Genomic DNA, 22,993 nt, shown 5'->3' on the forward strand with positions numbered 1-22,993 from the left:
GCATCTGTGGAAAAGGCCCCACAGTTTCAAGGCTAATCCCTCCAACCTTATTTCCAGCCTCATCAGGAATCTTGTCAATCCCGCTTCTCGATCTTCAGTCTTCCCCTTGAGTTTCGTATCTCACATTTGGTTTTCTGGCTGGTCTTCCTTTATAGCCATATTTCTTCACTCTGGCTTCTATCCTAATTGAAACTGCTCTAGCTAATGTTTCTACATTGCTACATTAACTTCCTCATCCTTAATTTTACTTCTCTGGAGTATCAGGCAACTGAATCGCTCCTTCACTGAAGCGCTGTTATTGACTCCTTGATATCACTCCTAATTTTTCATTCCACCTCTAACCATTCCATCAATCAGAGTTTTACTTCTACTCAGGCTTCCCCGGGTCCATTACTTATTGTTTTTCTCATCAAATGCCACATCCCTACGTACATCTTTCCTTCCAGTCATATTAACTATAAAGTTCAACTCCGTAGGACACAGCTGTTCTGTTACGCATCAACCCAAGGATCTCCTTCTCTAGGAAGTCTTCCCAGATCAGCAGCACGCCCAATCCGATACTAATGCCTCTTCTCCGTTTACATTGCAACCTCATCAGATCCCAACTCTGCCACTCACTAGTTACTGTGGCCATTTACCAATGCCAGTCTTAAATGGGCACACTACCTAACACACAGGCTTTCTTTAAATTCCAAAATGCCTGACAGACTGAAGGCCCTCAGTAAATGTGATTTTGTTCCTCATATCCCCATAGTTCCTTGCGGCTGGTTAGGGAATTAGGGGAATTGGATTCCAATCCTAATACAGGATGCGGGGGAGACCAGGATTACACCTAACTGTCCGTGTTTGGCCTAGGACCCACCCTCTCTGCCTTTGTAAGGCGATCATGTTGGCCTAGAAAAGTCGCAGCGGTGCCTTCCAGCCCTAACTTGCCTCGTTCTCTCTGAAAAGCTGCAAAATCACCCTGCGCAAAAAAAAAAGTGGAGGTCTGCGCCGCCGCAGGGCGCATGCGCCATCCCTCTCGCGCCGGCCTTTCGGACTTCCCTGAGCGGCTGCCCCAAGAAATGCCTGTTTCTCTGCGGAATTCCGTTGTTTTTTACGTGATCTCTGGCCTCATCTTCTCGTACCCACTTTCTCATCTGTGACTGAAGAAAATGAATTGGCCCACTGAATTCCGGAAAAATACTAGGACACCTAAATATCTTGGACCGGCGCGGAAAGGGGAGGCCTGACCTTGGAAGCGGAACGGGGTCCTGCGGCAGGTCCTTCTGGGAGGGTGACATTCAGCCGGCTGGTCGGCGCGACGGGCTTTCCGTCCTAGAACCATGGCCCAGTTTGTCCGTAACCTCGCGGAGAAGGCCCCGGCGCTGGTCAGCGGTGAGCGCGGCATCAGCCCGCCTACGCGGGTAGCCGGGCGGGCGGAGAGGCCTCCGAGGGCCCGAGGGGAGGACGCGGGAGGCGGTCACCCGAGCGGCCGGCGGGAGCCGCGGCGGGCACGGCCTGAACGTGGAGGCTGGGGGGGTGGGCAGGAGGCGGATTGGCGGCTCTTCTCTAGCTTTTCGCTGGCCAGGCCTGCGGTTTGAGTTCTGTCTACAACCTAGAGATTCTGAATTCTGACCGCAACAGCGAGCGGAGGGAGTGTGTGGGCAGCCGGGGTTGCCCAGCAGCCCCCGCCATGACGCCCTTCGACCTCCAGGAGGAGGAATAGAGAGGGGATGGCTCCGCTAGGAGAGCGTGGGAGACGGCAGGCAGAGGTACATGAAAGCACAGAAATGCGGCCGCATCAGCTTGTCTGCTTCTCAGTGGAGTATGTGGAAGTCTGCAGAATTTTTAAGGATGGGTGATCTTTGGAACGTTGCCTTTGTATTTTGTCCTGGCCAGATCCTGAGATACTTCGCCTTTAATCTAAGGGAATTTTTAGGTGAAATTGAGCTTTACGAACGAATATTCCTGCCCCGGTAAGCATAGGAAGGGATATTGGTAAGCAGCAATGTTTATTACCATAGGTTAGCGTTCGTGGGGATTTTCTGTTCGAAAAAGCTGGATATATCCTTACTGGTAGAACGCTGTGTTTCAAAACAACCCTGAGTAGTCATAGCCCAGGGTAGTAATCTTATGTCAGTAAATATTTCATTTGTCTCCTGTAGCAAGCTATTCATTTTATCCCCATAGTGAGATCAGTTAAGTAGACGGAAGCTTCTTCGCTAGATGTGCTATATTCTAGTAAGTGGTTGAAGCGCAGATCTCTGAACGGCTTTCGCTCAAATTTTCTTCGTTGTCTCCTCCCTTTTCTCCATCAGCAGTCGAACAATGAGTTACTGAATGCCTGACAGTGTCACATACTTTAAATACTTGATCCTCTTCTCCTACAGAACCCCACAGTCCACTACTATTATAAGTTTACACACTTTACCAAAGAACTTAAGTTTACAACTTGACTAAGATAAAGCTCTACATTTTTACATATGCAAGGAGAAGGAATAGTGGCTTGATTATTTGGACTTTGTGGATGATTTGAGGCAAATTTTTTAAAATTTCAGGTGGATTTTTTTTCTCCTACCAGGGCTTTCACATCTTTTCGGTGGTGCATCTTGGGGAATTGCAAACTAATTTTAATGATAATTTACAAAAAGAAAAGTAATGTGAAAATAATTATGAAATATATCAACCATTTCCTCTGTTACTATGAATAATTAAAAGATACAGGTTGTTATTCTTCCAGAAGTACTCAGAAAGGAGAACTCAACTGGGGCCAGAATGTTAAAATGGAGCTGTATTTTGCTTCATAGCTTAACTCAGTGTATTAAATGTTAATGTTAAATATCTAAAGTATTGCTAACTGTATCTGTTAATTCTCCTGGAGGACAAAGACACTTACAGAAATAAGTAATTTTAATTCATCAAACTTCCCCGGAAAGGTCATAGAGTCTGGGGGGTTTTTTTGGTTTTTGTTTTTTTTCCTATTAACTAAACTTGAGACTTTATTTGGATTTCACCAGCTTTTTGAGTTAATCTCTGTCTGTTCCAGGAACCAATCCAGGGTACCACAGTGCAATGAGTTGTCTATCTCTCTAGTCTCCTGTGTGACAGTTTCCCAACCTTTCCTTACCTTTCATGACCTTGACAGTCTCAAGATGTCTGTGTAGGTATCTGTCTAGGTATCCTTTAGATGTTCCCCATTTTGGATTTGTCTGGTGTCTTTGTCATGATTAGTCTGGAGCTATGGGGCTGTTGTTGTTTTTTTCTTTTTTTTTTCTTTGGCCGCACCTCGCGGCATGAGGGTTTGAACCCGTGCCCCCTGCAGTGCAAGTGCAGGGTCTTAACCACTGGACCGCCAGGAGCTATGGATTTTGAGAAAGAATACCACAAAAGTGAAGTCCCCTAATCGCATATCATGATGTAAGTGATATCCATATAACATCACTAGTGAAGTTAGCTTTCATCACTTGGTTAAGGTAGTTTCACTAGGTTTCTCCTAAAGTTACTGTTTTTTCCTTTCCATACTGTATTCTTTAGAAGCAAGTAACTAAATTGGGGGAGGCAGGGGCAGGATTCTATCTCCTGTAAGAGGGAATATTTACATATATTTAAATAGAATTCTTCTGTGAGAAAGATTTGTCTCTTCTAACCCCATTTTTTTATTCAGTCATTTATTGTATGGACTCACGTACATTCATTTCAAACTTTGTACCTCCAGTAGTACAGTAGTATGTTATTTTGTTGCTCACATTGTTCCAGCTTTGGTCATTGAGAACTGTCACTTTGGCACCTCTGTCCCTTTGACATTCCCCTTTACTTTCTGGTACTACAAGATTCTTCAGACTTTTTTTTTTCTTCTCCTGCCATGCCACATGGCTTGCAGGATCTTAGTTCCCTGACCAGGGATTGAACCCAGGCCCCGGCAGCGAAAACGCTGAGTCCTAACCACTGGACCGCCAGGGAATTCTTCAGATTCATCTTACGTATCCTCTGCCCCAGCCTTAGAATTAGCCATTTCTCCAAGGAACCCTACTTCCTTTTATTGGACAGTTGTATTTTGAAACTAAGATCTAGGTACTGGATATGTTCCTTGCCACTAGGTTATGCTAGTCACCCCTTATTCATGGAACTTAAGTTCCAAGACCTCCAGTGGATGCCTGAAACCACAGATAGTACTGAATCCTATATATGCTGTTTTTTTCCTATACATACATACCTATGATAAAGTTTAATCTATAGATTAGGCACAGTGGGCTTCCCTGGTGGCGCAGTGGTTGAGAATCCGCCTGCCGATGCAGGGGACCCGGGTTCGTGCCCCGGTCCAGGAAGATCCCACGTGCCGCGCAGCGGCTGGGCCTGTGAGCCATGGCCGCTGAGCCTGCGCGTCCGGAGCCTGTGCTCCGCAACGGGAGAGGCCACAACAGTGAGAGGCCCGCGTACCGCAAAAAAAAAAAAATAGGCACAGTAAAAGATTAACAACAATAATAAAACAGAACAATTAAAATACTGCAGTAATAGTTATGTGAGGGGGGCTCTCTCAGAATATCTTACTGTGCTGTACTCACCCTTCTGATGAGTGAGATGTTATAATGCCTACACGATAGGGTACGGCGGGGCAGATGATGGAGGCATTGTGACACAGCATTAGGATGGAACAGGGGCAGCACGAAATTTCATCACACTACTCAGAAAGGCACACAATTTAAAACTTACGGATTGTTTATTCTGGAATTTTCCGTTTAATATTTTCGGACAGTGGTTGACTGCAGGTAACTGAAACTATGGAAAGCAAAATCAGATATGGGGAGACTGTTGTACTAGAATGTCATTGCCTCTAGGCCCTCGCAGTGGACAAGGAGGTGTGTGCGTATAGGTATTCCTCTACTTAGAATAAAATTACGTACCAGTAAACCTATCACAAGTTGAGAATATTGTAAGTCGAAAATGCATTTATTACACCTAACCTACCAACATCATAACTTAGCCTAGCCTACCTTAATCGTGCTCGGAATACTTACATTAGCCTACGGTTGGGCAGAATCACCTACCACAAAGCCTATTTTAGAAAACAGTGTTGAATATCTCACGTAATTTATTGAGTACTGTACTGAAAGTGAAAAACAGAATGGTTGTGTGTTGGTTGTTTACCCTCATATCACATGATAGACCAACTGCAGCTTGCTGGCACTGCCCAGCATTACAAAAAAGTATGGTACCCACTATCGCTAGCCTGGAAAAAGATCAAAGTATCATTTTTATTGAATGTATGTCACTTTCACACTGTAAAGTTGAAAAATTATAAGTTGAGCCATCAAAAATTGGGGACCATGGGGCTTCCCTGGTGGTGCAGTGGTTGAGAGTCTGCCTGCTGATGCAGGGGACGTGGGTTCGTGCCCTGGTCCGGGAAGATCCCACATGCCGCGGAGCGGCTGGACCCGTGAGCCATGGCCGCTGAGCCTGCGCGTCCGGAGCCTGTGCTCCGCAACGGGAGAGGCCACAACAGTGAGAGGCGCGCGCACCGCCAAAAAAAAAAAAAATTGGGGACCATCTGTATATTCACCCATGGGTGTGTGTACACACACACACACACACACACACACACACACACACGACCATTGGACAATGTGGGGATTAAGGACGCTGACCCCCATGCAGTTGAAAATCCAAATATAACTTTACAGTTGGCCCTCCATATCCACAGTTCCACGTCCATGCATTCAACCAACCTCAGATCGTGAAGTACCATAGTACATACTTATTGAAAAACATCCACATATAAGTGGACCTGTGCAGTTCAAAGGTCAGCTATAGTTGTTTCTTATTGATCAATCTGTATATAAAACTAAACATGGGTTCATAATGAATGTCTCCAACTCTAATCCAGTACCACAAGGTTTGTTCTTTTCTTCCACATCTATAACTTCCCTCTCTTACAGTGAGAAACCTGGCTCCCATCATCCACCATTCATTTACTTATATTTTGTTCATCCCTTGTATACATGTAAAGCAGTTTCAAACTTTTTAACCTAAACTCCCTGAGAAACAAATTTACCAACTAAAGTACAGTGTTTGTGTACATTGTACTGATTTGTTTGTTTATAAAGAATAACATATCTGTATGTTGAAGATAATTTTAAAGACTGTTGACTGTTAAACAAGACTTTGTTCTCTTTGATGGCACCGTCTTACAGGCGTTGGCAGTTCTATTTAGAACTATCTGTTAGAGCTTTGGGTCCCCTTAAAGATTTACCCATGGCCCTAAGCCAGAGGATGATGGAGATAGTAACTTTAAGAGTAGTGAAATACCTAAATACAGGCAGTTAATAATAGGGAAAGTACCAGGAGCTTTGGGTTATCTGTCTTTAAGCAGTAGACACTTTATGGATGTTCATGTATTTGTGCTGTTTTTGTCATGCTGTCTTGTAATTTTTTATATAAAATACCTTTTCTTTTGCTGAAATCACTACCATAGTGTCACATCTACCCTGGTCGTTAAAAATTTTTTTTCCTGAAATAGTAAATACCTTGAGGAATTTCAGCTTAATAACAGTTAAGTTTTAGCTGCTCTTAACAATACATGTAGGCTTTATTTTTATTATTTGTGGTATTTTGAAGGAGGAGCAGCTGTGCTTTTGTTAATCCAGCACATATTGATGAGGATACCAAAAATGGGTGCTAATTGGTATAATTCTATCTGGATTTGTGGCCAATATAGTGACAAGTTTTAATCTTAAGGATGCCATTCTACAGGGCTCCTTCCCTCCCCTTCTGCACCTCTTCCCTCCAAATTTTTTGGTCTCTACAAGACAATATGATTACATTGCTGCTGTTTTCTTGTTTTTGAACACAATTTCTGGTAACTTTATAGTTCACTAGATTTGCCATTCATAAATGAAGTACTAGTACTCTGGTACTGGCCACTAGTGAAGTCCTGGCATAATTGAATGTGCTTATAGCTTCCTGCCTGATTGAACTGCCCTGTGACACAGGTGTTCTGCATCTTTAAAAGCGTCTGGTTTCCAGGGAGCAGCTTTGACTTTTCACACCGGGTGCACATTTGGTACAAGCATTGAATGAATGTGATGCATGAATAAATATTTGTGTCCAGCCCACACATCTGCTTCTTTCGGTCTCTAGTGAGTTCATCCTGGTTTTTTGTTTTGTTTTGTTTTCCAGCTGCTGTGACTTACTCGAAGCCTCGATTGGCCACATTTTGGCACTATGCCAAGGTTGAGCTGGTTCCTCCAACCCCTGCTGAGATCCCTACAGCTATTCAGAGGTTGAAAAAAATTATCAATAGTGCTCAAACTGGTAGCTTCAAACAGCTTACAGTTAAGGTAACTATGGGCTAAATGAAAACGTATGTGCATAAAAGAAAATGTCTCCCCTTGGGATTTTTCTGATTGTTTTGATTAATATATGTATTTTTCAGTGAGGCTGAAACCAACATAATGAGAGATAATCTCTTTTTTGACTGTGGGGAAAGATACTTTGTAATTTTGTCATCTGGGTTGAAATAATTGGGCTATTTTATGTCTTAGTTTCCTATTAATCTTATAACAAAGAAGTGATCATTTTTACCGGGCAGCTTTTTTTTTCCTTTCCTATTTGTTTAGTGTACTAAATAGAATGGCTTGCTTTGCTGACTCTGTACTTTGTTTGTCTGTGGTCCTAAAACTATCCCCGATTTGGCCAAAAGCTCTCTTGGTCTATATCACAGTCATGGAGGGTAAAAATACCAAAACCTAGAAGCATATAATATGATGTGAAGGGTGGAGATAAAATCTAAAGACTTAAGAATTCTAAAGAATTGGAACTTGAGGACTTCCCTGGTGGTCCAGTGGTTAAGACTCCTCTGTGCTTCCAGTGCAGGGGCCACAGGTTCTGTCCCTGGTCAGGGAACTAAGATCCCACATGCCACTCAGCACATCCAAAAAAAAAAAAAGAAAAAAGAATTGGAACAAATTCACTTCCAGGTGCTAAAAGGAAAAGGCCCAGTTTTGTTGTGGAAAGGTGTTTTTTTCAACTGGAGTTTCAAGATCCATATTTGTGCTTGTGTGAACCGCTGTTTTCTGGAACTGTGTGTGTGTACTTTTTCTCTTTAGGGCAATAAAACATTGATCTGTGAAACTAATTACTGAATACTTGGAAAGAATTAAACCAAATAATAAATGAATAAAAGTTATGTCTAAAGGGAATGATAGAGCCCTTCAACTTTCAACAGATTTTCTTTGGCCAGACAGAAATGTCTGTTCAGAGACTTGCCTTCCTATAGCCATCCTTTCATATGAATGCCCTGTCTAAATGTGGCAGCTATTTCCAGGATGTGGGTTGTTTTAGGGCTCATAAAGTGTCTCATAAACTAATAATGAAAGGGTTAAGTCAGTTCAGGTCTTTAAAGAATGCTTTGAAAGAATTTATAAGCTCTGGCCTACTTACCTTACATAATTGAAAGTTCAAGGGTTCTCAGCAGTTAAAGTTAACATCAGTAATTCTTGACTTTGACTAAAACTCCCCTTTAATTTGAATAGCATCATTATATTCTCTGTCACTTAATCCTGGAAAAGAATAGTTTTAAATATATAAGAAAAAAATGTACATTAAAATTTGTGCTTCTTTTTTCAGGAAGCTCTACTGAATGGTTTGGTGGCCACTGAGGTGTGGATGTGGTTTTATGTTGGCGAGATCATAGGCAAGCGTGGCATCATTGGCTATAATGTTTGAAGACCAGTCTTTGCTTTATTATTTGGGTGTTCTTGGACCATGTGTGAGCAGACTGCTATTTGAATAAAATAAGACAATGTGTCAGAATCAGTGTTTTCTCTGTCAAGCACTACATGGAAGGTCACAACTTCTCTTGATATTAAGTTGGGTTGTCTTTTGCTTTAATACATTAATACAGCTCTAAATGCATGTCTTTGCTTAGCCTGCAATTGGAAAGGATAGATATGAATATACCAACCTGGTACATGTATATATGAGGATAGCATTTTACTTTGAAGTCTTGAAATAAATGATATTTAAGCTTAATTTTAGAAAAGTTGGGGAAAGGTTTTGAGAAAACAAGAACTTGTTCCAGTAGGAGAAAAATAATACCATGTGCCAAACATGGTATATACTAGTTAAATCACCTAGCATAAAGAATACAATTTGGACTGTTTTTCTTTGCTAAAATCAGAGAAAGACCCCTTTGACAACAGCTGTGTCTGTAAATGTAGGGGTACTTTTTGTCAATTTGAATATAGCTTCCCCAAAAGAGACCAGCTGGGTGATATTCTGTGTGTCTTTGTAACATCTTTAACACTAGGACAGAGAATGAAAGCAATGACCTATGTTTTCAATTTAATTTTGATATGTTATTAATCTGTCTTTTTTTTTAAAGACCTACCTTTACAAAAATAAAATATCCTATAGATATTTAACAGGATTATAGTTTAGTATCGTCCATGGGTCAAAATAATATATTATGTCCTGAAATAAATACAAGTGATTGGTATCAGTCTGTCATCTTGAGCCACTTTATTGGGGATTTGGGAGCGACTTAATCATTCATTGGCCTTTCCTGGGGTTCTTACCATCTATGAATGTCTCGTTGGTATGTTTCTAAATCTGTTGTAACTCTCTTTGCAGCCACTGCACAACATGGAATACCAGCTGATGATAAGCAAAAGATGATTGCATATTGGAAAAGCATCATGGCTCACAATATAGTATTAATCCTTTAATAGTATTGAACCTTTATCCAGTCAATCCCAAATTTACCAACTGGTTTTGAACACTGCTGCTTTAGCCAATAAAGGGCACAGCTTTTCTTTGTGATAGGCAAGAACTCACCAAGGAGAGACTGCTACTCTCTGAACTGTGAAGTAATGCCTAACTTAACTGCAGGTGGTCAAAACTGAAACTACCTCTTTTCAGAAGGCATTCAGTAACTTAAAATATGCATAGCAACAGACAGAAAAGACACTACTACAATAATGGTGATTTTCATGAATTTTTCTATTGCATATGTGAGTGAGCAGTGCAATTAATTTTTTAAAAATTTAAAGGTACGAGATCAGCTAGCACTAGTAAGAACCTACAGAGGCCAAGTTGATTCATGATATGTAATGTGATTTTATTTTAACTATATGGTCACACCAGAAAGTCCTCAAAATAAATGTTTACCACTCACTCCACTGCTACTTCCTCCTCCTTGGCCATATGGCACACCTCTGGTGTAGGGTGGCTAATAGTGTATGTACAGAATTTCCTTGGTGAAAATAGCAGTGGACTGTGAAGCGGCCACTTGACTTCTGCAGGCCTGTTACTTTTTGTCCTCCTAAACCCCAAATGTCTTGCCTCCTAGCAGAGAACTTTCAGACTGTCTTTCACTGAATTTTTGCGTGCCAGGTGTTTGCCACTAGCAACTTAAGTGAAGTTAAGTTTGAAGTCAGATATTTTTGGTGCACCTCCTAAATCCAGGTATGCTAAATGGTAGAAACATTCATGAACAAGACTGTTACCTGTTTCACAGAGCTTGATCTGGTGAGACAGGTAACTAAGCATGCAGCTAGAGTACCATGTGGCTTGTGAACGGAAACCCATTGAAGGACTTAGACAAGGCACAATCCCTGCCTTCACTTTGTATAGTCTAGCAGCAGCGGGCAATTTCAAATCCATTAACAAAAGCTAGGGTAGAAATATGCATGGGGTGCATGTGGTCTTAAAGTTATTATACATAAATTGTCAGTAACAGCAAAGCCTTCCTGAGGCTTGCATTTCAAGACCACACTGAATGTGATTCTGTCCACGTTGCATACTTAATCCTCTGTTCTATATGCCTCAGCATTACTCTCCTTGGATAAGCTGCTTTTTTCTTTTCCACTTATCTTTTATATACCTAAGTACATATTCTGCCCTGATTTCTAAGGATAGCTCAGTATAATTTACTTTTTTAACATCTTATGTTTGTATAGCACTTTACATTTTCACTATCTCATTTAGCCCTCAACTTCCCTCTGAGGCATGTGGCACAAATGATAGACCCACTTAAGACATTTTTGATCAGAGGCATACTACAGCCACAGGAGTTAGTTTCTGCAAAAAATCCCGTGGTCAGTAGTGTGTTAAGTCAGGAACTAAGCTGCAGAAACACTCAGTGATTTGGCTAGGATCCCATGAGTAATCCGTAGAATCGCAAGTTGGGACCAGGTGGTGATCCCATGTGTAGCCTCTGCCCTGCCTTCACTCCTTGTAGACTCCCTCACGTTTTTCATGGTTCCATTCTGCAGTGCTTTCTGTATATCCTCAGTCCTTTGCCCTACTGTCAAGCTGTTTAAGCTTTCTTGGCAAATCAGATGTCAGCCTACCTAATCTTATATAAAGTGATATCTAGCTTTGTGAGACTTAAGTATTTCCTAATTAATATGGTTTTCATTTCTACTGGAATACGAATTGGTATGATCAGGATGACTCTTGAGATAAATACAGTAGCAATTCCACCAGAGATTCCCTTACCAGGGAACTTAACACTAGGCCTGCTTACCAAATGAAAGGCCCCGATACTATTAAAATACTGATAAATACATGCAAGGCCCTTGACAACATGCCTTCAGCCTTGGTGTAATCACATTTTGCTACCAACCAGGGTTTCAGCCACACAGCTTCTAACCAGTCCCCGTAAAAACTCAAAAGCTTTAAATCTAGTTTTCAGATTATGTACCCACTGCCCCTGATGGTTGCAGTTTTTTACCAGTCACCAGGCCACTCTTCTTTATTTCTTGGTAAATTTTTTTTCTCCTGGCTTTCCGTCAGTCTACAAAACGGGTTCCGTCTTAATTCTTGGCCATTTCAACATACACGTGGATCAGTAGTTTTCAAAGTAAGGAAACTTCGTAATGAAAATTCTCAGGTTCTACCTAGGAACGGGGGATGGGATCTGGCAATCTCTGTTTGAATTGGCTCTCCGTTTAATTCTGATGCATGCTAAAGTTTGAGAACTATTAACATAAATTGTCCTTCCAACAAACTGGGCTCAGTTCCCTTAAAAAGTCCAATGATTATGTCTCACCTTCCCTGGGCATTCATTCCTGTCGTTACCAAGGAATTTCAGCCACTCCATAGTTTCAGTTTCACGCATCCCTCTCTCTGACCACCTATAATCTTTCCAGCCCATTCCCTGTAATGTCCCAGCTATATTAATTTGGAGTCACCATGACCATCAATAAATTGATGCTGCCATCTCCCTCACCACCTCGATGTCCCCTCTTCTCCCGGCTTATTTATGTTCCATGGTCAATCGGGATCACTCTTTTGAATAAACCCTGAACTTCTTTACCTCTCACTCATTTTGTTGTCCTCATTTGCCAAAACCACATCCTCAGCTAAGTCTGCGTAGTCGTACTTGCACCCATGTAGCTGAATGTAGCTGGGGGAAACAGCCAAGGTGGCTAATCTCACTTTATATTCATGATCAGAATCTTCAGATGGTACCTAGTACTACCTGACAACCACACTGTGTTTCCTTGGGCCACGGTTATTTCTGTGAGCAGATGACCTTGCTTACTACTTAACTAAGAAAACTACAGCAATTGGAGAACTTCCATTGGCTCCCACAGCATCATTCTCACAAACTGTCTGCACCCATAAATATTCTCCACCTTGCCTATACTAGATAGTTCATGTGCCTTTTTTTTTTTTTCTCTTTCCTTTTGTTTGTTTTGGCCCTGCGGCTTGTGGGATCTTAGTTCCCTGACCAAGGATCGGACCCAGCCCCCCTCGGCAGTGAATGTGCAGAGTCCTAACCGTCGGACCACCAGGGAATTCCCAATTCATGCTCCTTTTTAAAGCCAATCCCTCCGTTCAATGTCTTTGTGCTATCATTTCTCCCCTTTTCCTGTTGTTTTGTCTGTTGTTCCTGTGAGTGTATACACATCCCATCTTTTACAAAATTAGCCCCCTTTTGCACCAAAACACCTCAAAAGTTGTCAATATTCAGGGCCTTCCCTGGTGGTCCAGTGGTTAAGACTCCACGCTCCCAATGCACGGGGCCCGGGTTTGATCCCTGGTCAGGAACTAGATCCCACATGCCACAACTAAAGATCCCTCATGCTGCAACTAAAGATCCCACATGCCACAGCGAAGATCCCGTGTGCAGCAACTAAGACCCGGTGCAGCCTAAATAAATATTTTTTGAAAGTTACCGATATTCAGTGTCTCCAAATCCTGTTCTCCCTTCAACCCGTTCCAATCCAGCATTCATTCCTACCACTCCACTGAAACTGCTCTCTGACACTTTAAATGGGTCGCTTCTCAATCCTCATTTTACTTGCTCTTTCAGCAATATTTGACTCAGCTGACTATTTCCTCCTGCTTGATGCACTTTCTGATAGACTTGACTTCCAGAACTTTCCTTTGGCGTTCCTTCTTCCTTACTTTTTGTTCACTTCTCAGTTTCCTTTTCTGGTTCCTCCTTTCCCTGGCAGCCTGTCTTTGGAATATCCCAAACATAAGGCTCAGCTCTCTCGCTCTCTTTCTCCCTCTCTCTCTCATCATTCCACTGGAGATCTCATCCAGTCTCCTGGTTTAAGTGACGCCTCTTAACTGATGACTCTCAAATTTATAGCTCTAGTCCCTACCTCTCCTCTGAACTCTAGGCTTATATGCCACTACACCTCCACTTGGGTGTTTAATAGACATCTCAAACTTAGTATATCCAAAGTGAACTCCTGATTTCCTTCCCCACCCCATCCCAAACCTGTTCCATAGTTTTCTCCCTCTCAGCTGATGGCAACTCTATCCTTCCAGTTGCTCAGGCTAAAAACCTTTGGAGTCATCCTTGACTCCCTGTCTTTCATGTTCTATATCAATCCTTCAAAAAGTCCTATTGGTTCTACCTTCAAAATATGTCTATTTCTTACCACCTCCACCACTAACACCAAGGCGCTATCATCTCTCACTGGGATTGCTGAAATGCCCTCTTAAATGGCCTCCTGCTGCCAAGCTTGCCTGTCTACAGTCTATTTACATCAGTCAGAGTGATTGTATCAAAGTGTAAGTCATACCATGTCACTCCTCTGCTCAGAACCCTCAATGGCTCCCGCCTCACTCATTTGAAGCTAAAGTCCTTACTGTGGGCCACAAGGCCCAACAAGATCTGGCTTTCCATTATATCTCTGACTTCATCCCCCTCTACCCTTCTCCTTTCTCACCCTGCCCCACTGGCCCCCTTGCTGTTTCTCAAACTCACCAGGCAACTCCTGCCTTAGCACTGACTGGTTCCGCAGTTTGGAATACTCTACCCCAAGATCTTCCCAGGGCTGGCTCCCTCACCTCATTCAGTATTTTCAGTGTAGGCTTCCCCAAACATCCTAATTATAATTGCAAGAAACCTCCCTCCAAATACTCTTTTCTCCTACCCTGCTTTTTTATCCCAAAATTTCAACTTCTAATATTCCACATGATTTACTGGATTATTATGTTTATTGTTTTACCTTGCTAAAATAAATGCAAGCCCCACAAAGGCAGAAATGTTTAAAAATCTATTTTGTTCACTGATACTATCCCAAGCTCCAAGCACATAATCACTCAATACAGATACGATGAATAAATTAATTTATCCATTAATGAATCTATACCTTTATAAATGCTGTTCTCTCGGCCTTTACCCTCTTTCTACCTGTACATCTCTGTTCCACTTCGAGAAGTCTTTTCTGATTTTCCCAAACTGCTTCCCTTTCCCCTCCTGTTGGGCCTCTTCTAGCACACATCACTGTACCCTAATGACACATTTACGTTTGTGTATTCCCCTTGCTAAGCTTTTTAAGGAAGGTACAGTATCTAATTCACCTTTGTAATCCTAGCCTATCCCATTATCTATCTGACTTGTCTATAGTAGGTTTTCAAACAGTAAAACAGCCAACTCTAGCTTACCGTGTTTGGTGCTAGGTTGATAAAACAGAGTTTAGTGGCAGTTTGCCACAGAGGGAGACGCAGGCCTAGGGGACTCATTTCCTGAAGGCCTGCAGGCTGAGACTGCTACAAAGCTGATGCCAGCTGAGTCACTCCTGCATCTCAACCTCTAACTCTGAAACTCAGAGATCTCGACCCCTGATTATCAGCCCTTCTCTACTAAGCAAGGTTAGTGCAGCGCTGCCTTCACATAAGGCCTAGGAGGGAAGAATGAGAGGGTGGGCAGCAGAAGATCCTTTACAGAAGACCTAGACTGAAATCTGAAAATCCCAGAAATCCCTTAGGAACTGATCATCTTAGGTCCCTCTTTCTTTGCCACACCTGCCTTTCAGGAATTATACCCTTCGGAGAGCTGAAAGAAGCACATCATATATAAGTTTATAGCACCACGCTATTCCTCATAGGATTTACACATGCAGCGTATGGGTGGATTTTTTTTAACATTTTTATTGGGGTATAATTGCTTTACAATGGTGTATTAGTTTCTGCTTTATAACAAAGTGAATCAGCTATACATTTACATATATCCCCATATCGCCTCCCTCTTGTGTCTCCCTCCCTCCCTCCCTATCCCACCGCTCTAGGTGGTCACAAAGCACCGAGCTGATCACCCTATGCTATGCTTCCCACTAGCTATCTATTTTACATTTGGTAGTATATATAAGTCCATGCCACTCTTTCACTTCGTCCCAGCTTACCCTTCCCCCTCACCGTGTCCTCAAGTCCCTTCTCTACATCTGCGTCTGCGTCTTTATTCCTGTTCTGCCCCTAGGTTCTTCAGAACCATTTTTTTTTTTTAGATTCCACATATATGTGTTAGCATACAGCATTTGTTTTTCTCTTTCTGATTTACTTCACTTTGTATGACAGACTCTAGGTCCATCCACCTCACTACAAATAACTCAATTTTGTTTCTTTTTATGGCTGAGTAATATTCCATTGTATGTGTGTGCCACATCTTCTTTATCCATTCATCTGTCGATGGACGCTTAGGTTGCTTCCATGTCCTGGCTATTGTAAATAGATATGGTGGATTTTTATAAGAATTACAAAAAAAAAAAAAAAAAAAGAATTACATGTTGGACTTCTTGCACAAAGTAAAAAAGGTTATCTTTAGAGCCTCGAAGTTTTAATGCATTCCAGTGTTGTCAAATCCAAAAGCAATTCAAACACTGTTGTGTGGTTTTGAATTATAGACTACTTGTTAAAATAGCTATTGTTTCCCCTAAGGATTGCCTGCATTTTTACCTTGATGTCATCTCACTTTGGGTCTCAAGAGTTTAGGGAAGTTAATAAAACAAGTGAATAACTATAGTTCTGAGATAACAGTGAATTCTAACATGATGGTAGAAAAGTGATTACCACTTTTTTTTTTTTTTTTTTAAAGTGATTACCACTTTTGATGACCTTCAGGTGGAGTAATGGAAAGAAAACCATGTAAGCCCAGGATTGTTGTTTTGGGGAGTTTTTTTTAAAGTAATGTGAGCCAAATAAATATTGTCAGGAGTGATATTTTGATCATCATTACTTTGCTTTGTTTGTTTGTTTTTTAATATTTAGTTAGTTGCACTGGGTCTTAGCTGCAGCACGTGGGCTCCTTAGTTGTGGCATGCAAGCTCTTAGTTGCAGCATACATGTGGGATCTAGTTCCCCGACCAGGGATTGAACCCGGGCCCTCTGCATTGTGAGTGTTGAGTCTTATCCACTGCGCTACCAGGGAAGTCCCTGCTTTACTTTGAATTCTGTTATGGTTTCATCTGCCTTGAATATTGAGAGCAGAAGAATGCTTTATTATGTGATACCCACATTACTGCTACATTAGGGAAACTGATTTCCACTTCTGTGCAGGCTCCAAATTTCACCCCCACTGCACTAAGGGTAAACACTGGAGCCAAATGGCCCTGGATTTGAGACCCTTGAGTTTGTTTGCTCTACCTTCACCGTCTGACACCACCACCCCCTCCACCGCCTGCCACCGCGAGCCACCCATCGCAGAAGAAAGCTGCCTCTAAACACTGAGTAGCAAGCCTCTCAAAGTTGTCTGTGGAAAGGCCCACCTAAAGAACACATCAGCAACGAAACCCTTTTTCTTTTCTCTCCTAAAATGGTATCCGTAGCTGCATGTTTTCCTTATTGCCAGTCTCAGCTAAGGCAAAGGCCTGGTGCAGGTTAGCAGAAGCCACTCCGCTTAGACGTTTTGAAACAAAATGTTACTCTCCTCACTGTTCAGTGCAGCATGAAATGATGTGGAACCGTTCGCGGTGAGGTGAGTGAGTCAGGGTTGAAGGACTGGAATGCAGGACTTGATTCCTGGTTTCCTAACTCTAACTACAACCTCTATATGCTTGGGTATTTAACCTGGTCATTGCACCGTTAGAGGCAGGAATGGGGAAGGGAGATGGTTTGCTTTTTATGTGTTTATTCAGAAACTTACATCTGAACTCGAACCCACATGTAAGACACTTCATTTCAACTCTAGCAGGAGCAAGTGATGATTCATAACGTATTCTTTGTGTCTGAGTCCCATGATTTTTCCTGGGTCTTAAGCAATAGGATTGTCTAGATGTTAATAGAGCGGACTCAGAACAGAGAAGAGAATGTGGCTGAAGAGAAAAGGCTAAACCCTAATCCTAATTATCTTAAAAGTCAAGTTAACCAGTGATCCTTTAACAACCTAGTCTCTACCCATAATGTTTCAAAATAAATTCTCAAGTTTTTAAACTTGATACCAAGTTTTTAAACTTGGTATCAGAAGCTCATGTAACTTCACCTGTTAGAGACATTAATAAGCATAGCTTTTAAAGCAGGCTTAGTTTTTTTTGTTTTTTTTTTTTGCGGTACGCAGGCCTCTCACTGTTGTGGCCTCTCCCGTTGCGGAGCACAGGCTCCGGACGCACAGGCTCAGCGGCCATGGCTCACGGGCCCAGCCGCTCTGCGGCATGTGGGATCTTCCTGGACGGGGACACGAACCCGTGTCCCCTGCATTGGCAGGTGGACTCTCAACCACTGCGCCACCAGGGAAGCCCTAGGCTTATATTTTTGTATCAGATTATGAGGTCTGCCTTGTGCAATGATGGCCATGCTCTCATGGTTTTGTTTGGTTTTTTACATCAGTTATCTTCCAAAAGATATACAGTGAGTTTTTTTTTTTTAAAGATGTTGGGGGCAGGAGTTTATTAATTAATTTATTTATTTTTACTGTGTTACGTCTTCGTTTCTGTGCGACGGCTTTCTCTCGTTGTGGCAAGCAGGAGCCACTCTTCATCGCGGTGGGCGGGCCTCTCACTATGGCGGCCTCTCTTGTTGCGGAGCACAGGCTCCAGACGCGCAGGCTCAGTAGTTGTGGCTCACGGGCCTAGTTGCTCCGCAGCATGTGTGATCCTCCCAGACCAGGGCTCGAACCCGTGTCCCCTGCATTAGCAGACAGATTCTCAACCACTGCGCCACCAGGGAAGCCCCTACAGTGAGTTTTTTCTTTTAAGTCTAGGAATAAACTAAACACAATGCATGCGTTGTATTATAGATTCAAAAACATGTCAAAACAAGCTTATTCATCTAGCCTTGAAAAAGATAACCTTTAGGAAAACTTCCAGCCCAGTCATGATTGCTGAAGAGAAAATAACCAAATGCTTATTACTCAAAAGGCTTCTTCGAGTGACCATAAAGTCTAGTCTTTCAATGCTAACATCTTCACTTGTGGAAATTCATCTCAGAATCAGGAATTGGTAGCTTCCAGTTCCTCTGAGAATATTCCTCAATCAACAAGTTGTCCACCTAGCTAAGGGACAGCTTCCTGGAATTAAGACTGAAGAACCTGGGTTATAATTAACTCAGACTTCCTCCTCCTCTTGTACCTTGGCCATGACCTTAATCCTCACCTAGAGTTTCCATCCCATCTATGGATAAAAATTTGTTCTAATTTAGACCAACTGAATTCTAGTCGTGTTAGCCTAAGGTGAGTTAGCATTGGTGGCTGAAAGGAATCCTAAACCAATTTCAGACCATTTAGTTAGACTTTAAGCATGACTCAAAACAATCTAGACATATCGGTGGGAGGATAACATTGCTCAGTATTACCCTTTTTCTGTCTGTAGTTAAAAAAATTATTTTTATTTGGTAATGTTAGGTCTAGTGAATTTTTTCAAAGTAATTTGGAGGCAAACAAAATGTTTCCAGTTCTAGGAACTGCAGCATTGACAATACACAGAAGTAATTAAAAGGAGTGTTAAAATGGGAAGGGCTTTGGAATTTAGCAGCTTTCAGCGACATGGATTTAAAGTCATATTTAAGTGAGAATCAGTAGGTCCATTGACTTATCTAAAGATCCCAAAGCCTTATATGGTATGATCTCCTTGGCTCTTAAAATTTCACAAGAGATAAGGTTTATGGGATAAAGAATATAGAATCAAGTGTTTGGCAGGCATGGAATTTGAGATTCAAAGAAGCCATTATACACCTTCATTCACATGACAGTCTTTGAGAAAAGAGGAGTGCCTTACCTATTACATTAAGGAAAAATGGAAACTGTCTAGCAAGGACTCCTTCAATTTCCTCCCCGACCTCAAACTGATCTATTTCTTCCCTCCTTTCTCCTGTCCTAGAGGAAAACATTTAGAACACTCTTTCCGAAATTATCCTTCTACATTTGCTCTTGCTTCTCTGCCTTTCCACTCTTCAGTGATCTGAAGAGACCTACCCATTCCCCATTTTCCTTTGTTCATTTATTTATTTGTTCAACAAACATGTATTACACTCTTGTTATAGGGCATATTAAGTGCTTGGGATACTGAAAATAAAAGACACATATCCTACCTTCAAAGGGCTCAAAGGGAAGGGGTAGCAAAATAAACAATTACAAATCACACAATTATGATACATCATGTAAAGATCAACAAGAGAAGTCTGCATATTATGCTATGGCTGTATACACAGGAGAGGTTGAAGAATGCTGGGGTAGAGGGGCTGGCACCTGAGATGGGTCTAGAAGTTAGCCAAGAGAACAAAAGGGGAAAGAAGGACTTTTTAGACAGAGGGAATAGCATATGCACCAAAGCAGGACTGTAGGAGAGAATTCAAATTTAATAAGGCAGGCACACAAGGAATAGATGTGTTTTGGAGGAAGGGGTGAGGGAGAGTTAGACCAAATAACACAGGATCTTCAAGATGATAAGGAATTATTAAAGTATTTTAAGGATGGAGGTAATATGGTCAGATTTGCATTTTAGGAAGATCAGTCTTCTATCAGAGGATGATTAGACTGGGAACTACAGCAGTTATCCTGAAAAGAAATGAGCAATTGGAAGTGCACAGTGGTGTAATTAGAGGAGGCTGTACAGAAAGAGGCAAACTTTGGTGTAAACAGGAATTTAGTTTAAGGACATACAAGTGAAGATGCCCAACAAAGTGTTGGTTCTGTGTGTCTGAAATTGGAAAGAGCGGTTAGTGCTGAAGGTGTAAATTTGGAAGTAACAAGCACACTGCAGGGACTGGGGCCTGGCTTCTGAGATGAGATTGCTTAGGAAGAATGGGAAAGCTCCAGGAGGGGACGGTAGGTGTTTCTGTAGGTTTTGTTTATTGCTGTATCCCCAGCACCTACAGCTGTGCCTGGTGTGTAGTCAGCACTCAGTGAGTATTTGAATACATGAATGATATAATGAAAAGAAAAGAGGATTAAGAACATAACTCTGAGAAACATCAACATTTAGGGATGGACACAGAAAAGAAGCCACTGAAGGGATCTGAGATAGAAAGATTAGAGAGGTGGGTGGAAAAGCAAGAAGGAGAGAGTGGGGTCATGGAAACCAAGGGAAGAGAGCTTCCAGAAGTTCAACCATGCTGCAAAAAGACTAGGTATAACAAGAACTAAAAAGTCTCCATTAGTTTTAGCAACTAGAAAGTCATGGGAGTTTTTTGGTGGCAGCAGTTTCAGTCGGGGTACCAGGCGGCCGGATGATAGTGTTTGAAGAGTATGTGGAAAATGGGAAGGAAGTGGAGGCTCTGAAGGTAGATGATTCTTTTCAGAAACTTGGCTGCATCTTCATTAAGCAATTTTTTCTTTCCTTTTTCACTGATACTTTTCCCTGAAGCTATAGATAGGCTCCCTCTCTTAAAAACAAACAAAAACACCACCTTCCCTTTAATTCATTCTCAAGCTATTGACCTATCTTTCATTACCCTTCTTCTCAAGCGAATGGAAGTATGTGAGTGTATCTTGAATCCTCTTTCTTCTGTTAACTTTCCCTTTCATTTATTTTCTGACCTAGGCAGCCCTTGTAATGTATCACTCTGTAATGACTATATATATACCATTAACTTGTTCATTTACTTATCCATTCATCCTTGCCTCTTTTCTTTCTCTCCCTACATTTAGTACATCAACAGATCCTTACTCTATCTTCAAAATATATCCTGAATCTGTCCATTTCTCATCACCTCCGCATTACCACCCAAGGCCAGGACATCCTCATCTCTCACCTGGACCACAGCAGTCACCTGCCAACAGATCTCCCCACCTTCACCCTTGCCTCTCTATTATCTGTTCTTATACTAGCAGCCAGAGTTATCCTTTCAAGTATTAAGTATTTTGTCAGTCTTCTATTCAGAACCCTCCAGTGGCTCTTCATCTCATTTTAAGTCTCTGTATGAGCTGAAGCACCCCCTCCCCCATTGTTTGGCTCAACACATTTCTACCACTGTTCCCGCCATTGACCTGACTGCAGCCACACTGGCCTCTTTGTTGTCCCCTAAACACACTCCGTCTCAGCCCATCTGCATTTGGTTTACTCTCTCACTTCCTCAGCACTCTGTTCAAATAGCCCCTTAACCCAAAGGTCTCCCCTGGCCAGCCTTCAAAAACAATTGCACCTTAGCCTCTCCCAGCTCTCTACCCTCTTCATTGTACCTACATAGCACTTGTCACCAGCTGACTTATGATAGTAACTTATTTGTTGTTTGTTTCCCTTCACTAGACTCTGAGCACCTACAAAGTGTCCCTACCAAGAGCACCTCCCTTGGAGAAGCAGAGACAAAGATAACTGAGGAACTATTCCTGCCCTTGAGGAACCCACACTTCAGTGAGTCATACAACCTAACAAGTAATTAGAATGGAAATGCTCAAAGCTGTCTGAATGCAAGAGTCAGGCCCCGAGGAACAGTGTGGTTTGGGGCAGCAGTTCGGGCACTCTTCCGCCTGGGTAGTAGTTACAACCATGAGTTCACGCTAAGAGAATGTGAGAAACGAAAAGCACTCAGGAGGCATCAGTGTCTAAGGGGTGAAGGACAGAGAAAGCAGCCAAGAAGAAGAATCAAAGAGGTGAAGAAGGGCTGGAAGAATGGAAGAAAGACAAGACAGAAGCTCACTGAGGTTGAAGCTACTATATTGTCTTTCTAGAATATTACTACTAATCATTGCAATGAAAACATTTATTAACAGTTGGCTACGTGCTGTTACTGTTCTAAGCGTGTTCCATATGTTCACACATTAAACCTCACAATGACACAGGAAGTTAGGCACTAGTATGGCCCCATTTTACAGAGCGGAAATGGATTCACTTACCCAAGTGCACCCACCTACTGAGAAATAAAGATTAGAACCCAAACAGTTTGAGCTTGCACTCTTAAACACTATGTTGTTATCCTTAATAGAATACTGTGCCAGCTCTGTATGCATTTTCCTATTTTATTGAGGAGCTATTAAGGTCAGGTACTGTTCTAGCCTCTGGATACAGAGCAGTGAAGTGGACCAAGTACCTCCCTTCATGGAGTGCATATCCTTGTGGGGGTGATTGACGTGAAACAAGTCCGTAGATGCAGATACAAGTGCTATGAAGGACAACGGAAGCAGGGTAAGGTATCACAAATGACAGTGGTGGCCTCTCTGAGGAGGTGGCGTTGAAGTAGAGATCTGGAGGAAGTGAGAGAGTGAGCCAAGAGGATATCTGGGGGAAGAACATTCCAGGCAGAGGGAACAGTGAGTGCAGAAGCCTTAAAGTGTGAGTGTGCAGGTGTGTTCCAGGAACTGCAAGGAGGTCAAAGAGGTAGGAGCACAATGAACTAGGGAGAG

General features: G+C 42.1%; 1 protein-coding gene across 3 annotated transcripts; it reads left to right on the forward strand.

Moving 5' to 3' along the window:
* The first annotated feature begins 1,192 nt into the window (after nucleotides 1-1,192).
* On the forward strand, nucleotides 1,193-22,362 carry ATP5MG (ATP synthase membrane subunit g). Of its 3 annotated transcripts, none has more exons than XM_089915654.1 (3): nucleotides 1,193-1,377; nucleotides 7,156-7,316; nucleotides 21,900-22,362. In XM_089915654.1, the coding sequence occupies exons 1-3, from the start codon at nucleotides 1,326-1,328 to the stop codon at nucleotides 21,963-21,965; spliced, it is 279 nt and encodes a 92-aa protein (XP_089771780.1). In that variant the 5' UTR covers nucleotides 1,193-1,325; the 3' UTR covers nucleotides 21,966-22,362. The 3 variants fall into 3 exon arrangements, with proteins under 3 accessions (XP_089771780.1, XP_089771781.1, XP_022414868.1); XM_089915655.1 differs by lacking the exon at nucleotides 21,900-22,362 and adding an exon at nucleotides 9,610-21,890 and having other exon boundaries at nucleotides 1,196-1,377; XM_022559160.2 differs by lacking the exon at nucleotides 21,900-22,362 and adding an exon at nucleotides 8,605-9,486 and having other exon boundaries at nucleotides 1,204-1,377.
* Nucleotides 22,363-22,993: the final 631 nt, after the last annotated feature.

This window comes from Delphinapterus leucas, chromosome 7 (assembly GCF_059928025.1).
Source record: "Delphinapterus leucas isolate spDelLeu-1000000601 "Yukka" chromosome 7, BTC_Dleu_Yukka2, whole genome shotgun sequence".
In the NCBI taxonomy this organism is placed as follows: domain Eukaryota; kingdom Metazoa; phylum Chordata; class Mammalia; order Artiodactyla; family Monodontidae; genus Delphinapterus; species Delphinapterus leucas.

What these genes read in the sequence shown, in the direction of transcription:
- ATP5MG (XM_022559160.2), top strand. Translation starts at nt 1,326, where the DNA reads ATGGCCCAGTTTGTCCGTAACCTCGCGGAGAAGGCCCCGGCGCTGGTC. An exon ending in GGCCCCGGCGCTGGTCAGCG is followed by an intron (nt 1,378 to 7,155) that starts GTGAGCGCGGCA and finishes TTTGTTTTCCAG; the next exon opens with CTGCTGTGACTTACTCGAAG. An exon ending in TCAAACAGCTTACAGTTAAG is followed by an intron (nt 7,317 to 8,604) that starts GTAACTATGGGC and finishes TTCTTTTTTCAG; the next exon opens with GAAGCTCTACTGAATGGTTT.